Here is an 18,348-nt window from a genome sequence, read left to right as displayed (position 1 = left end):
TCCAAGGGGATGGTGGTCTCTGAAACGAAGAGAGATGTTGCTCCAATAGGACAGTTATCCAAGAGGGATAAGTCTCGGCTCTCTAGAGGGAGAATCATGTGGGTCGGACCTCACATGTTGAGGAGTACCTCAACAAACAACAACTCCACAAGCTCAATGGACTGAGCAAGTGGCGAGGAGTCGTCACATGATCTCACTCGAGAGAATGCATTGGTAGATGCATTGCGAGATCAAGTGGGGGAGCGACCTAAAACAACACAAATGAAGGCAAACTTGGAGTCGATATGGAGATCGGACTCAAGGGAGGGCTGACCCGTGGAATGGTGGGCATGAAGGCCACCATCAACTCAATGCAAAAACGAGGAGCGGAGCAACTTGGGTGTAACTTGGCGAAGTACCCAAGCCGCATGAAGGGAGCCAGCATAGAAGATGGAACATGGAGTAGAGGCACAATGCTTTCCTTGGACAGAGGTCAAGGACATGAACTCTTGCAGAGGCAAGAGCAGGATTATGTTGTTCTATGGGTCCTTCATTCTGTCGGAGCAGACTCATCTTGCATGGTGCCAAAGACGAAGGGAGCTTCTAGGCACATGCACCTTATCTCGAAAAAGCATATGATGGAGGAACTAAGGCGACTCAAGTTGCGGAGGTGAAGTTGGGTTTAGAAGGCTTTGGCATGGGGCAAGAGGATGCAGAGGCGGGTACTCTTGAAGAATATGCCACAGTGTTGCCATTCAAGTTGCCATGAAGGAAGTAGTGCGTAGTGGAAATTGTGCATGTAAGGGCAGAGGCCCAGGATCCAGACAATGGTGCACAAATTGCAGCGAAGTCGGGGGACTTCGGGAGCTACTATGTGACGAACTATCCTAGAGCAGTGCTTCATCTAGGTGTGACCCAAGAGTGGGTGGATGAAGGTCGATTGCCAAAGGAGCAAACAAAATCGAAGGTGAAAGAGACCCTGCGATGTATTGGCAGAGGCCACATATGGAGGGATCACAATTCGAGTTCATCCCACAAGGATCAGAATACAATAGAGATGTCACCAAGAGGTGACATGGTGCAGCGAATCGTGGTAGAACAGTTCGTGGCAATGCGATACACACGACATAGTCCCGTAAGGGATTAGATCATACGAAGGTATGATCGGGAGCTACTGGAAGCTCCACTTCGGTGAATAACACGACAACAATAAGGGCTATGGATTCAAGGAGTGAAGGCCATGGTACTACAGAGGCGGGTCTTCCGTGTATGCATCGAATTTTACATCGGATGAAAGCCTTGGTCATCAGCATATGGGGGCTGTGTTCCACTAAAGGAAAAGTTTGAATTCAAGAACCAATAAGTCCCATGGGAGGGACTTGATCATGCAGAGGTATGATCGAAGCAGTTGGAGAGTTGGACTGCTCGAGAGCCTATATTCGCTTAAGGGAGCCCGGCAAGTCAGAGGATAAGGTCAAGTAAGCGAACGTTGCTACTAAGGAAGCTAAGGAGAACAGAATCAGTGCAAATCCTACAACATGATGGCAGAGGCCATATATGGGAGTTGCAGTCTGCCTTTTCATCGACCAAAGGGAGCTGTTTGAAGAACACAAAGGTGTTGAAGCAGGGGGTCGAAAGGGGTGAGGAAGCGACGACGAGTCCAAAGGGACTTAGCTACCCAAAATCAAGCATCGGTTAGAATGGAGGTAGACTCGAAGGAGTGCCACAGAGACATATCTATTGATCATAAAGAAAAGGGATGCAGATGTGAGGCGACGGATAGTAGGGTCATAGGCATGGCAACGCCATGGTACCGTAGAGGCGGGACTTCCGTGAAAGTCATTGATCCCTTGCTCTCATGGAGGGAGAGCACTTGGTCGTGAAAGGGGCCGAGGAGGTGGAGCATGCAGATGCAAACTCTGAGTACCGAGACAAGGCTGAAGGGCAGAGGCCAAGGAACTTCGTAAGACCGTGTCAACGAGCTTCTCATCAAGATAGCCAAAAGTGAAGGACTTCGGGTCATACAAGAGTGCACGACCAAGGAACGAAGCAGGTAGTACGCGGTGTTGTACCTTTGCTACTCAGTGGAGTAGGCGGCAGGGTTGATGGAGAAGACGGTATAATCCCAGAGGTGACCAAATCTATTAGAGAATTACTCCAAGTTGGGGTGAAAACTTCCTGCATTCCAGAAGTTCGATGGCATTGAGAAGGTGAATCACAGTAACTAACTCAATGCAAGGAGTGCAAACACTTCAAGTGCTTCAGAAGTGTGAGCAAAGAGTAGGCAAAGGCCAGTAACCAACTCGATGCATGGGGTACAACATCGAGGAGGCGGGCGAAGTCAAGTAACCTTTGCCTTCTCAACCCTTAAGAGAATGGGCAAAACTGAGTACCATAATTCTCTTATCTATCCAGTAGAGGAGCTCTGCTCAAGTTCAAAGACCCTTCGAAGATATTAGAAGATAATAGTTGTCAAATCCTCACTATTGGTGATTAATGCTACTGAGAGTAGAGTATCCACCTCATTTCCCAACAGAATGCCAATTGAAAGCGGAAGTGATGCGAATCTACTTGGAAGTGACAACTAAGTGAAAGAAGAGTCAATGAGCAAATTTTGTGGAGGAAGGACCAAAAACTTTGAAAGTTTGCGAGGCCATGCTCGTTAAAGCTCCAACAAGCATCCACCCAGTTCAAGCAGCATGAGACATCTGAGAGACTAGCGCATAGTAAGGATGATCTTTTTCTTTATCTAGAGGATCCGTAGGAATCAACAAAGATCAATACAACTCAGCCAACCCCACACCAGAGTCAGAGTCATTGGTGAGTTGAAGCAACATGGCAGATCAAAGGTCCGACTACTCAAAAACAGCAGCAGAGAGCAGTTGTGAGCCAAGAAGCGTATTACAGCTGGAGCAGAAGATTGAAGACTCAACAAAGGCGATGAGTTATAGTGTCGACAAAGGCTTCAACGAGGACATCAAAGGAATAAGTGGGGGAGAATGTCATGGACAAACTTCTAAATAGGATGTTTGATGTAATGCTTATGTATGTCCGTGTCTTTTAGTATGTTCATACTTTGCCTAGCATGTAGAGGGACAGCCAAAGGCTTAATAGTCCCATTTTAGTTGGATTTGATGGTCGTTTTAGGCTTGTAAATAAAGGTTATGTCATGTGGACACTTGTGAGAGATTTTCAATCTGTAATAGACCATTTTGATCCTTTGTTGTGTAACTGTTCAGAGCTTGTAAAGTCTGTTTATAATTTGCATTGTCTATGAAGTGTTTTTGGAAATGTTTATTTGTGGATCCCGAATGAGGTATTTTCTCTAACCCGTTCTCTCTTTTGTGGGTCCTAAGGGACCGTGAGAGGCTTCGGAGAGGTTGACCTTTGCGGACGGACATGCAAGGGTGCCGCATGACTTAGGCAAAACCAACTAAGTCCGTGACATTGGGGACATTCACTTTTGAAGTGTCCCGGCGTCTTGCATTTGTAGTAGATGATTGTGTCCTTTTTGAGTTTATTTTTATTCTTAGTATCTTTGTTTTGTTTTGTTTCTTCTTATAAATTTTTTAATTTTTTTTGTTAGAAGTGCCAAGTCCTCATCATCACTTGAGCTTTTGCTCGAGTTGTCTTCTTTAGTTCTAAATGTCATATCCTTCCTATTTTTTAAAAGGTTATTCTCATATTTATCATGTTTTATCATGTGTCTTGCATGTCATTTCATAGGTCATTAATGACCCTATGAGTTCTTCAAGTGGAAAATAATTTAAGTCCTTTGCTTCTTAAATAGTAATTACTTTTGGATCCCAATTTTTTGGAAGAGATCTTAGAATTTTATTAACAAGTTTAAGATTAGAAATTTTTTTACCAAGAGCTTTCAAACCTTTGATGACATTCGTAAAACGGGTGTACATGTCTCCTATGGTTTTGCTTGGTTTCATTCGAAACAATTCAAAATTATGTATCGAAAGATTGATTTTAGACTCTTTAACTCTACTTATGTCTGCATGTGTGACTTCGAATATATGTCAAATGTCATATGTTGTTTCACATATAGAAACATAATTAAACTTATTTTTGTCTAAAGCATAAAATAAAATATTCATAGCTTTCGCATTAAAAGAAAATAATTTTTTCTCTAGATCATTCCACTCATTCATTGGTCTAAAGGATTTTTGATAGCTGTATTCGACAATGTTCCATAAATCAAAATTCATAGAAATCAGAAAAATCCTCATATGAGTTTTCCAATACTTGTAGTCCATCCCATTGAACTTAGGAGGATGAGTGATAGAATGACTCTCTAGATTGCTAGCAAAAGCCATTTAAACTCTTTTGGGTGTTAAAACAACTGAGAGTAACGTGACTCTAATACCAACTATTAGGATCGTAAATGACACCAAGAAAGGGGGCGGCATGAATGAGTGCTATCGAAAACTTTTAAAGATACTGAAAAATTATATTCGATGAAAACTAATATCGAAAGTGAGCTTGACTTAGAGTAAATGTAAAGTGGAGTGAGCAATAAAATCAATAAGCAATAAAGGTAAATAACAAAGGAAAAGAGCACACCAGATTTATAGTGGTTTGATCATCACGACCTATGTCCACTCCCGATTTCTCTTTCGTCGAGGCTACTAGCGTTCACTAACAATCTTTTTTTAATGGACGAATATCAACTATCCTCTTATAATTCTTTGTCCTTTTCATAGGTTTAGGAGAGAACCTTTACAAGTCTTACATCTCCCTTAGACAAAATTCTAAGCTTTTAAAGAAAAGGGGGGCAACTCTCAAAAGAGTATAATAGAGTTTTCTCACTTAGAGTCATAGGTTTTTATTCACTTTTTAATGCTTTTTCAAGCAATAAAGAGTGAGGTATTTATAGGCCCCAATTCACTTCAAAAATAGGGTCAAAAAATATCACATCCCAAGTTTTTGAGGTATTAACGGTACCACTACCAGTATTGGGCGGTACCACCACATGCTCCCCTGACAACTGGCGATATTACCACTTGACAAAGCTTGAGAGACCAAGCTCTAGTAGTACCATCACCTGCCTAAGTGGTCTACCACATGATAGCATTAACTGCTGGCAATACCACTACCCAGTCTAGGTGGTACTATCACCAAACAACCTAGAAAAAGTGTACTTCACTTTTTCAACTCATAGGTGGTTCCACCGCCTGACCTAACTTTGGGTTGCTGAGTGAGCCAATAAGTCTATCTTAACCTTAGATTAGACCTAATGGACCCCTAATTGAGTTAGTAGGGTTTCACTCAAAACTAATTTAATTTACGATCTAACTACGACAATTAAGACCTAAACAATTATAAGAAAAGAAAACTAGGTTGTCCGACATATCGTTGGTTCATCCAAACTCCCGACAAACTTCTGGTACGTTGTTCGAACCTTTGGCGTATTGGTTGATCCTTCAACATGTTGACTCCTGCAATACTCGATCTTAATGCAATGTATGATTCTCCGATCCGATGCTCGATTTCTAATTTTGGTTTAATATTTGATTGATTCTTCTTGTTTTAATCATTTTACTTTTTCTAATCGAAGTTAGTTGTTAGATTCAATACGACTAAGTAGATAAGGAGGAAGAGAAAAAGAAGAAGAAGAAGAAAGACAAATCAGAACAAATCAAAACAGGGAATCAGTACCAAGTGGCGCAACTCTCCCAGTCAGCTTACTGTCAAGTAACCCAATAAGAAAAGTTTACCAGGCAATAAGCTCAATTTTGGATCGAAGCGGATGAAGTTACCAAGTCCACTTGTTGGTCAACCATCAGACCAGTAAGACTTCGTCCATACTAACTAGTATGGTTGAGATATTAGTCCTTGGTATCTTCTTTTAGTTTTTTCTCATGTTTGTCATTGTTTAGCTTTGTGCATGTTTTACACTATAATGGACATAGATTTTTGGGTCTCCAACTCCGGTTAAAATCATTAGGTTGCAAGCAAGTTTGTGGCTATGGTAATGAAATTATTGCAAGGCTGAACTTGGGGCAACCAGCTTGATCTAGAATATCTCCTTTTATAACTTTCATTGGACAAACTAAAACTGTGTCTATATATCTATGTATAACAAAAAATTGTTCTATTTTAAACAGCTTTTAGTCACTGCTACCATTTGTGACACTAAACTACACTTATCTGTGTTGACTTGTATCTCCCACTAAGGCACATTTCCGTCAAGAATTTCGTGAGGTTTTCCCATATTACAACAGAGAATATCTTCCTTGCAATTTATATATGCTTTATAGGATTTAAATTTCATCTGAACTAGTATGTCGTGGGAGGTGGCTGAACCAGCACGTGATCCAAGACTTTTCGCACTATTCGGTTTCTTTTTTTTTGTTTTGAACTTGACAGTTGGAGCATTGTCTTTTGATTATATATATATATATATATATATATATATATATATATATATATATATATATATCATTCTCATTTATTCTCTGTACTGCAAATTATGCTCTCACTCTCTCCCCTTTGCTGCCATGCACTGTTTGCTTCCATTGCCTGCTTGTCGCCACCGCTGCCTCAAGTCACTGCAGCCAGCTGCTCGCTATCCGACGGTACTCCTTTTTCATCATCCTGTTACTGGACTCCTCTCCTCCTCCACCCTTGTCGGTGCCGACTGATATACTGGCTTACAAGGCTTACATGTGTTATTATGCTGGTACATACCGGTCCTGTACCAATTTGGCTAGGGACTGGGATGGTCCAATAACTGGATTTTTGAACCATGATATTTTATATTTATTAATGTATAACTTCTACATATATATGTATGCTCATATTATGGTGTTTTATAGAAAAATGAATGCACATTTCAGTACATACATGTATTCTTTACAAATTCTTTGGATAACAAACCCTGCTTATGTCAATTGAACCACCACCAGTTATTATTATCAATAATGAATTGTTAACGTCTGATTCACACAGTGAAGTAGTAATAATAATGTATGCACCATCACAGACGGCATGAACCAAAGCCTTCCCATGCCAGTACAGTGACAATGAGAGATCAGTACAAATACATCTACTTGTTTATTTTACCATCCCATCAAGCATTACAGTTTACTACATTACAAAATCAAGATTACATGGGTTAGAAGTTTATTACCAGTTATATCATAGAATAGCAAACTAACATAGACAGATTGGTGTCCATAGGCTGGCAACATGGACTTTTTCCCACCATTATAATCCAGAAAAGAAACATCAATTATTTTATTATTATTTCTGCAAACTTCAATCCTAACAGGAACGACTGAAAATGTGTCATATTAAACAAAAAAATTCAAGAGAATTAAGAGCAAAGCAAAGTCTGGTAGATAAAAAGACTTGTGCAGGTAAGTTTCATTTGTCCCGAAACCCGACCTGAATATGACCTCTTTATATGTCCAGGCCATGGGTCAACAACAGTACAACCACAAGTTGATTCATGATAGATAGATACATTACTGTCAGTGAAGGGCGGACTGCAAATTCGCAGTAACGATAAATAAAGTGGAAAAAGATATCTGGAATCCAAAAAACAAATTATTCTGGTCGATTTCAAACTATTTGACCCATGAGAAGTAGCCAACTTCACTCAATTCACGATTTTAATTAATTGCAACAAATTTTTTCAAAGGCAAGTTTAAGTATCACCCAAATTGTATGGTTTCTCTAGCAGCAGATCATGACTAAACAAATTTGATCCAACTAGGTCTTGAAACAACAGTTTTATCAAAATAGGTGCTTTCTAAATGAGGAGTTGAAAGAGAGCATTACACCTTTTAACACCAAAGTCAGATATATCAATGACATGATTGCACTTAAAACCCCATTGCATGAAACAAAAATGCAATTTAGAGTGAACTTGAGGAATCTCATTGGTGTACATGTAGCAAATAATGATAGAAGAATTCTTTTTCACCTTCATTGTAGAATCTATTACCATTCTATTTGTCTAGAGCCAGATATCTATAATAACAGATAATTGCAATCATAAAACAATACTGTTTTAGGTCCCACTATTGAGTATTGTCATGATCATGGATACAGTTGTAGATATGTAGGAATATCATACTGAATAAAGGTCCATATTATATATGCTATTTTAATTAAATTCTTCTTGAACATCAAGGATTTTAGTCATATACGAAGAATAATTGGGTAAAGGGACTGTTGATTAGACAAACATATTTCCATGGACCTATGTTTCTATATCTCAGAAGTTTTGGATACTGAGATTATCAAATTTTATCTGAGTTAGATACCTTGTTCTGGTTCATGTCAGTCATTGGTTTAGATATATAATTTACCAAAGAGAGGACCCTGGATGTGAATAACAAAAGTTTCCTTGGGGTCTCCTATAAATAGAAGGCAAAGGATCATCAATTATTGAATTATAAATTACGATACAACAGATGCCTATGCAATTGCGATAATGCCTTTCACAACTACATTGTGCATAAAAGCTGATGCTTATATATCCAATTATTCAAGTATATTGTCATCTGAAGTTTATACTCATGCTGATGCCAATGAAGTAAATTAGAAAAATCTTGACACTGGAGAGAGTACTTGCATGTTATTGCTGTCGATGTAACAATTAAGGAAGATATAGAGCTTTTACAAGTAATTAAACTGGCCAGAGAAATGACTGAAGAAGATTCAAAGCAGTTATTATGTCTTACCAGACAACCTTTTCTACTCCCCTGGGTGCTTTATGATCGTCCGTACTACAACCATCCTTGCTTTACTGGTATCCCTGCTGCACCGATCAACTTGCACTCCCAAGTCCTCAATGTTCTTCATAAACACTTCCAGATTCTTCTTAATCTCCTCGATTGCAAACTTCACTGCCTCCTCATCCCTAAAGGCAAAATCTGCATTTTCAAGCAGGGAATTGAAATGAATTTCCAACTTATCAACCAGCACCCTTATGGTATCCAAATCTTTTAGAGCAATGAAGGTCCCAAATTGCATCGAGGTAAGAAGCTCCGTCTCTCTTCCAAAAGCATTCTGGCAGTTCTTTAACAGTGAGTTGACCCACTTTCCCATTGAACCAATGGGAATTGCAGTGGCAGCAGCCAAGGCAGCAGCAACAGGAGGTGCCGCTATAGAAGCTGCAACAACAGAGCATATGATGACAGCCACGAGAGCAGCCACAAAAGTTATATTTGACACTCTCCTCCATGTGTTGATGGATTTCATCTTGTCGTCAAGCTTCTTCTTTCTTAATAGCAGTTTCTCAAGCATCAACTTCTGATGCTCATAAACAGATTTCAACACCCGAGCAAACTCTTCGGTGAATGGACTACCAGCAGCCTTAAAATGTCTCAATTTCTCTAAAGTCATTGTATACCTCGTCTTGCCATCTTCTTCGGTCACCACCTCATTCTTCTCCTTGTCCTCCTCCTCAAAGCGTTGGATAGCAAATTGGATGATCAAATGGCTATCGCGAGCTTTCTTGAGGCATTTCTCGAGTTCAGTACAGTAGTCGAGGGTTTGGATGCTGCACTCAAAGTAGTCGTCGACGAGGCTGAGGAGTTCGGGACTCTTCCAGATATCCTTCCTGCACTCCAGGATAGCTTTCACCACTTCTTTGTTCGTCTCGAGAAGGCAGCCGGTCACCTCCCTAAGAGTGTCGAAGGAGAGGCAGCGGAGCTCGACACCAAGGGCGAGAGTGGAGATGGCGTGGCTCGTGCGCTGCTGGAGAGTGGCATCGAAGGACCGAAGCTCCGGGTCAAGGCGGCACGCCGCCTCGTAGGACGTCAGCTCCGCCGTGTACTGAATACCACTCTGACCGGCGCCGGTGTCCCCACTGGTACTGCTACCATCGGTGCCGTTTACCTGGTGGCCGCCCCCGATACTGCTGCCACAGCCGCTTCCGCCGCCGCTAACACGGCGAACCGGGCGCATGCTGGGCCTCTTGCTGAGCAGACCACCCATCTCGTTTGAGATCAAACAAATTGCTCAAAAGGAGAGACTTTTTACACGTGAAATCGCCTAAAGTTGAAGGAAATATCCAAACTTTGGGCAGAATTAAACGGAAACAATTAGAGAAAAAGTGAATCGGTTGAAAACATTCAGCATGACACACACTTCAGCATCTTTTTTTAGCAGAGGGCCTTAGAAGAGAATGGATCGGATAGATGAGGAAACACAGACCAATGCGGGAAGAGTGAAGGAGATCTAAGAGAAACCAAGAGGAAAAGAGGTCAAAACGGAGAAAGAGAGAGTCCGTGGTAGAATTGTGAGACTAAAGAATAGGTTTCTTTAGCATCAGAATGGAGGAAGAGAACTGCGTGTGGGATTGAAGCCCCTTTCGGAAGAAATTCCACCTCTCGTCCCTCAAATATCTACGGCAGCTTGCGAAGGAAGCGACTGCGTCAACAGAGGTTAGCAAGGGGGATTCAGGCAAACGAGACAAAGTGGTCAAAACATATCAATAATTGGGGGTGACCTCAGATAAAGCAAAAGAAAATTGAGTCCATAATATTAATTAAATCTTAGTTTCTTTTGTACCAAGTGTATTATTATTATTATTATTATTTTACCTCAGGACATATTTCTCAGCAGTGATAATATCTTCACTTATTTTCTCGAGAAATTTTTTTATTTTTTATAAAGATAAATAATAAAAACGAGATTTACTCCTTGAATCTTACTATTTGGATGAGGCTTGGAATCCCCCCATCGTTGATAGGTAGAACTAGTATAATACATTAGATATAAAAATTTATAAGATAAGATTTTGAATTCTCAATGTTTGATAATTGCATATGATATATTACCATCAAATTAATATTTTATATATTTAAAAAATGATCTGATAAGATTATGAGTTTTCAACCATTGCTAAATGAATCTTACACAACACTAAAATTTATCAAATGAGGTTATATTAAAAAAATATTTATACACTTGTTACGAAAAATTCTATTTGTAAGTTATCGAGGATTAGAGTTAATCTTGATCCTTATCAAAACTTGTCACAAGCTTTCATGTAGAAACTTTTGTATACAAACAAATACTAACATGTCGTAACATATAATGAAATTAAATAAAAATCATAATTAAATAAAATACCAAGATTTATGTGAAAAATCCCTCTAACATAAAGCGTAAAACCACAGGATAAGACAAAGAAAATTCACTATAATAATGAATGTACAAATCTCAAAGTCTCTTACCCAAAACCCAAACAACAATCATAAGAGAATAACTATGATATAAGGATTACATCACTGTGCACAATATCCAAGTAATTACATCACTTCCTAAATGATTGAAAATAGTCTCTCTCCGTTGTCCTTGTCTTTTTCCCTTTCCTTCTCTTATTTTTTTGTTCTTTCCTCCTCACTTTTAGAATCACGTAGTTATAGTATTCTGGCCCTATTCACAGCCACTGCAGCCCTCTTTTTTTTTCCGTAGCCGCCACCCTCTTTTGTTAAAAGGGTTAGGATTTTTAGGTTAAAGAGAGGTGGGCTATAGGTTGTTAAAGCCCACTATGGGCTGAACTCATGGGTTGTTAACCCAACAACCTTCCCCTTCAGCCCATAAAGGAGGTTTGACTCCTTAATATAAAACTACGCTAACCAACTGTCGACATATCTCCTACCTTTCTTTAGGTAAGGTCTTTATCAACATATTTGCTTTATTATTATCTATATGAATTTTGAAGTTGCAACTGTTGGGAAATCTTGGGGGCGACATCACATGCGCAGCGGAAGAACAAGAAAACAAAATCCTCGATTCCCAAAGAGATGTTCGTCATCGTGCGAAGATTGGTGCGCAAAATCCATGAAACTTAAAACTGCATATAGAGTAGATTGTGTTACCTAGGGAGATCGTATATCCCTATTTCCTTGCAGATCCTTAGGAGAGGTGAAGGAGGTCAAGCGTCCTCCTCTCTAGCGGTGATCCACACAGCAGGGCTGCGACGACGCTCCTCAAAACTCCAAGCTTGCTCTGAGGTGGAGAAGGGGAAGAGAATAAGAGAGGCAAGCAAAGACTCTAGCCTATAAGGCTCTAAATCCCTCCTATTTATAGAGGTCCCTTGTCAAACCCTAAGGGTTCCTCCCCTAATGGGTATTTGATATGCATCCAATAAGACAAAGGCTCCGTCGGATATCTCATATTCGAACCTCTACTCATCGCAATGTCTACCATATGTGTGTGACTCTCTAGGCCCAATATCGAGCTGGTCGTGAGTCATACTTGTTAGAACTCCTTCTAACTCAGTGAATTATTATCACTGTAATAATTCACTTGACTCATCGACTATGGACGTACTAGGCCACTACACCGTAGACCCGAGACGATACAGGAGAATCTAATCCATTGGACCTGTCTGTCCTCAGTTACCATGTACCTATAGTCCCTCATTCATCTAATATCCCAAAGACCGTATATCGAGCATGGTGTTGTCAGACTCATACGGTTTCTACTCGAGTCTCGCTCTAATCGGATTCTCCCGGAGAACTCTTTCTCTCTCAACCCGAATGACCTTGGCCAGGGATTTGTCTGAGCAAGAACACATGGGATATTCCTCTCATGACGTCGAGAGTGGATGATCCTCTATCGACACTCAATAGCCCTCGTAAGGTCGACTACCACTCCCAATGACCAGTTGTACTAGATCTGGGACAATCAAACCTATAAGTCTGGTATCAAAGAGTTGAGCACTCATATAGGACATTCTTGGTGTCTAAAGTCTAAGGACCAGATACACCACTAGGACTACGAAATCGCTGTCTGACAATAAGGCATCCTCAACCATCCAACATTCCGTAAGCGGATCAATCAGTGAACTCATTCTCTAATGAGCACCTGTATTGTATCCCTAGTGTCCATACATGAGCAGTTATTAGACCAACTGCATTCATCATATGGACGGGTATACAGTACACAAGTTTGTCTGGTTATCACGATGTCCCTCTCGAGTAACCTATGACCGGGATTATTTAGGATATGTGTTTAAAGGTGAATCGATCTCATTATCATGATCTCATCATGATCCGATTCCCATTGCACAAATCCAAGGACATCACAATATATATATGCATATATGCAATAGTTATAAAGTGATATACGCCAAAATATAATAAACAAAAAGATTCTGTATCAAGTCACACGTGTCATCACTCACGTGATTGGCTTGTTGGGCACCTATGACTAGCAATCTCCCACTTGACCTAAAGTCAATCACCTATGTGTCTGATCCCCATCAGACCCCTGTGATGCTCAAAGACAATCTGAGACAACGGCTTTGTCAGTGGATCTGCAATGTTATCTTCGGATAGAACTCTTTCCACTACTACATCTCCTCGGGTTACGATCTCTTTGATAAGCTGGAACCTCCTCAGAACACTTCTGATGAGACATGGGTTCCCTTATTTGAGTAATCGCCCCATAGTTGTCACAATATAAGGAAGTCAGCTCCTCACTACTCGACACGACTCCCAAATCTATGATGAACTTCTTCACCCAGACTCCCTCTTTTGCTGCATCTGATGCAGCAATGTACTCCACCTCTATGGTCGAGTCAGCAGTAGTATCTTGTTGGAACTCTTCCAGCACACTGCTCCTCTATTCAAGGTGTACACATACCCTAAATTCACCTTGCTATCATCGACATCAGATTGAAAACTTGAGTCTATGTAGCCTTCAAACTTAAAGCTACTACCTCCATATACTAGTAAAAGATCCTTAGTCCTTCTCAAGTACTTAAGGATGCACTTTACTGCTTTCCAGTGCTTCAAGCTTGGATCCGCCTGATACATGCTCGTGACACTCAGAGCATGCGCTATATCAGGCCTAGTACATAGCATAGCATACATGATAGACCTTATTGCTAAGGCATAAGGTATCATATCCATGTTCGCCCTTTCTTCTGGAGTCTTTGGGGACATACTCGTAGAAAGCGATATCCCATGTCTCATCGGTATGAGACCTCTCTTGGAATTTTTCATGCCAAACCTTTTGACAATGGTTTCTATGTACCTAGACTGGGACAAGCCAAGCATCCTCTTTGATCTATCTCTATAGATTCTAATCCCCAAGATATAGGATGCTTCCCCTAAGTCCTTTATGGAGAAATGTCTAGATAACCAAGCCTTTACTGTGGATAGCATTCCTACGTCATTCCCAATGATCAGGATGTCATCCATATATAACACCAAAAAAGGTGATAGCGCTCTCACTTACCTTTCTATATACACAAGGCTCATCTTCGTTCTTAACGAAGTCATAAGATCTTATTGCCTCATCAAATCTTATGTTCTAGCTTTGGGAAGCTTGCTTTAGTCCCACATATCTCTTAGGAGGATGAGATACTCTATCATACCTACGTAAAGTTGAAACTTGTGTATTAGGTACCTGAACAGACTCGGGCTGTAGAGTGGTGCTTGAGCTTGGTTCTCCAACCTCGCTCAACTCTATCATTCTCCCACTGTCTCCGCCAAGCATGTGTTCCTTCTCAAGGAACACTACTCTCTTAGCTACAAAGACCTTTTGGTCCTCGAGATGATAGAAATAATACCCACCAGTTTCCTTGAGGTATCCCACAAATTTGTATCGCTCTATCCTTGATTCTAACTTATCGGGGTTGTGTCTTTTAACGTGGGCAAGGCAGCCCCAAATCTTAACAACCTTAAGATCAGGCTTCTTCCCTTTCCATATCTCATATGATGTAGACAATTACGACTTAGTTGGAACTCTGTTCAGAAGGTAAGCTACGGTTTCTAGGACATATCCCCAGAATAAGATGGGTAGGTCAGCGAAACTCATCATGGACCGTACCATATTGAAACTCATCATGGACCGTACCATATCTAATAGCGTATGATTTCTCCTTTCAGAGACACCATTGAGCTGAGGTGTATAAGGAGGTGTCCGTTGGGATAATATCCTATGGTCCTTGAGGAACTGAGTAAACTCTATACCTAAGTACTCACCTCCTCGATTTGATCGAAGAGTTTTGATACTCTTTCTAGTCTAGTTCTCCACCTCATTCTTATACTCTCTGAATTTCTCAAAGGCCTCGGACTTGTACTTCATTAAGTACACATATCCATACCTTGAGAAATCATCAGTAAAGGTAATGAAGTAGGAGTAACCACCAATGACACGAGTTGACATGGATCCACATACATCACTATGTATGAGTCCCAACAGCTCAGTGGCTCTCTCTCTAGTTCCACTAAATGGAGAGTTGGTCAGTTTTCCACGAAGGCAAGGCTCACAAGTTGTATATGACACATAGTCGAATGGATCTAGATATTCATCATTTAGCAAATTTTGAATCTTCCTTTCATGGATGTAACCTAGCCTACAATGCCACAGGTTTGCACTGTTCATCTCATCTTGTTTCCTCTTGGACACATTTACATTCATGAATGTACCTGAAGCTTCATCAAGCTTTTGTTTCGCCCTTTCTGTAAGGTACTCTTTGCAGTTCCTCTTCCAGTGCCCATCTTTGCCATAGTGGAAGCACTGGCCTTTGTCATTCGTTGGGTCTTTCTTAGCAACCTTTGTTTTACCTAGTCTGCCCTTGCCCTTTCCCTTCTTAAGGGACCTTTCTGCTTTCCTTTTCTTTCTGGTCTCACCAGTGTAGAGAACTGGCTTCTCTTTCTTAATAGTACTCTCTGCCTCCCTCAACATATTGAGGAGCTCTGGGAGAGTCACCTCAAGCTTGTTCATATTAAAATTCATTATGAACTGTGAAAGAGAATCTGGTAGGGACTGAAGCACAATGTCTACACACAAGTTATCCTCTAGGACCATTCATAGACTTGTGAGTTTCTCTATCCACTCAATCATCTTTAGGACATGGTTCTGAACCGGTGTCCACTTTGTCATCCTAGCGTGGAAAAGGCTCTTAGATATCTCATATCGCTGAGTCCTTCCCTATTCCTCAAACAATTTGCGGACATGTAGGAGAATGGATCTGGCATCCATCTTTTCATGTTGTCTCTGTAACTCAGGAGTCATAGAGCCCAACATATAGCACCGAGCAAGAGTGGAGTCATCAATATACTTCACGTAGCGAGTGATCTCATCCTTGCTTGCCCCTTCTTCGGGCGCAGGCATCACTGTATCAAGGACGTACACGATTTTCTCCGCCGAAAGAACAATTCTCAAGTTACGGAGCCAATCCTTATAATTTGGACCACTGAGGCGGTTGACATCAAGTATGCCACGTAAGGGATTTGAAAGCGATATTTTTTAAAAATAAAGATGTAGTAGAAATGAATAACATGCAGATTTTGCATGAAGTAAACTATCAAGATTTGGACTTCTATCTTAATATGCTCCCACTATTTTACTAACGAGTCATGCGACACCCTCAGCACATGAAACGGAAGTCTCCGGCTGACTTCTAATGGGGATCAGGATCCAATCAGTGTCTTAGTGTAACCTCGAGGGACTCGACCAATCACACTAAGCCTAAAAGGTAGGCAACTCTTGCCGATCACAACTCCTTGTGATTCCCGTCTTGTTCGGCCTCCGAATCACCATGGTCTCGAGGGACTCGACCAACCATGATGTTCAGTTAAGTCAACACCTTCGTTACAAGAAGAGTCTGATTTGATGATATACCCTCGAGGGACTCGACTAAGCATACCATGCCCTCAAGTCATCGGTGATATCTCTATATCGTAAACAAGATAGTGAATCGCGATATAGGTGAGTCTCGAGGGACTCGACCAACTCAACCTACACCGAGAATTGGTTCCTACTTATAACGATGGAAGGCCACGTGAGTCAATCTAATTGCCTCACGTTTGCCGACTTAATATTATCGAGAGAGGTGTCTCTATGATTTGGTCTCCTAATATGACATGTCACACATATACATATTTAATATATATCTACATCGCATGCAAATATATATACATATTTAGTATGTGTATAAGCAATCACACTAGATGATCATGGACCACAACCTAATGTGATTAGGCCCGAGCCAGTAGGCCTAATCACTCACATCAAGATCTATGTGTGCAATGGTGCATCTCATGCCCTGTGATCGTCCATCTCGTCCTCATTGGTTCCGTCGACATCTTGATGCATCTTCATGCATCGCGATCGTCCGTCTCGTGGGTCCCGCTATCGCATCCATGCTCTCGCTGTGCCTCCTCATGTGATTACAACTTAATCATAGGCACGCAGGCCCGACAATAAACGAGAGATATAATGGAGGCTCGTAGACCTTAATAATAATAATCACAAGTACACACATCACACGGTCCATGATCATCCGTACACACATCATACATCACATGTATAAATAATTATCATCATGTAGGACTACTAGATAATAATAAATAATAATAATAAACTAAACCTTTTAATTAATTAGTATTTTATGAAATCAAAGACATATAGGGAATTTTTGAATTCATAGGGGTATTTTTGTAATTTAGACAAGAGACAGAAACTGAAATTTCTCAAATCTAAGGGGCAAAATTGTCTTTTTCTCTAAAAAAAACCCTAATGCCCTACTCCCCTTTGCTGCTGCTGCCGCCGCCGCCACCCTGCTGGCGACGGCCTGTGCGGCGGGGCGAGGGCGCTGCCCTCGCCTGCGGGCGGCACGCCCGCTGGCGGGGCTGCCGCTGTAGGTGGGCGCCCCGGCGGGCGCCGCCGCCTCCGCGGGCGGTTCTGCCGGCGGGGCAACGCCCGCAGGCGGTGCTGCCCCTGCAGATTGGCGCCCCTACGGGCGTCGCCGCCTCCGCGGGCGGTTCTGCCCGCGGGGCAACACCCGCAGGCGGTGCTGTCCCGCCGGGCGGCCGCCCCTGTGGGGGGGGGGGGGGGGGGGGTGTTTCGCCCGCGGGAGTAGCGGCGGCAGGCGCCGCTGCCCTGCGGCGCCTCACCCCGCGGGAGAAGCGGCCGCAGGCGCTTCTGCCCGCGGGCTGCCAGCCCCGCCGGACGCAAGCCTGCTGCAAGCAGGCCGGCTGCTGTAGGCGCAGCCCCTATGCTGCCTGCCTTTGGCTGCGTTGCATGCACGCAGATCGAGGGCAGCAACTGTTGTTGTCCTTTCTCGCTTTTGCGTCAACGATTTTGACATCAAAAGTTCTTCCTAAACACAACACTCGCAGTTCAAAACCAATCATTCGCACGAACAACCTGGATCTGATACTACTGTTGGGAAATCTTGGGAGCGAAATCACATGCGCAGCGGAAGAACAAGAAAACAAAATCCCCGATTCCCAAAGAGATGTTCGTCGTCGTGCGAAGATTGGTACGCAAAATCCACGAAACTTAAAACTACGTATATAGTAGATTGTGTTACATAGGGAGATCGTATAGAGAGGCTTTGAATCCCTCCTATTTACAGAGGTCCTCTGTTAAACC

General features: G+C 41.8%; 1 protein-coding gene across 1 annotated transcript; it reads right to left on the bottom strand.

Moving 5' to 3' along the window:
* Positions 1 to 8,549: 8,549 nt before the first annotated feature.
* LOC103973802 (UPF0496 protein 1) lies at positions 8,550 to 10,411 on the bottom strand. Its single transcript, XM_009388464.3, has one exon. It carries the CDS (start codon positions 9,937 to 9,939, stop codon positions 8,695 to 8,697), a length of 1,245 nt encoding a protein of 414 aa, XP_009386739.1. The 5' UTR covers positions 9,940 to 10,411; the 3' UTR covers positions 8,550 to 8,694.
* Positions 10,412 to 18,348: the final 7,937 nt, after the last annotated feature.

This window comes from Musa acuminata, chromosome BXJ2-1 (genome assembly GCF_036884655.1).
Source record: "Musa acuminata AAA Group cultivar baxijiao chromosome BXJ2-1, Cavendish_Baxijiao_AAA, whole genome shotgun sequence".
Taxonomy (NCBI): Eukaryota; Viridiplantae; Streptophyta; class Magnoliopsida; order Zingiberales; family Musaceae; genus Musa; species Musa acuminata.
Note: the sequence above shows the minus strand (reverse complement) of the source record. Positions and strands in the feature narration are given on the sequence as shown.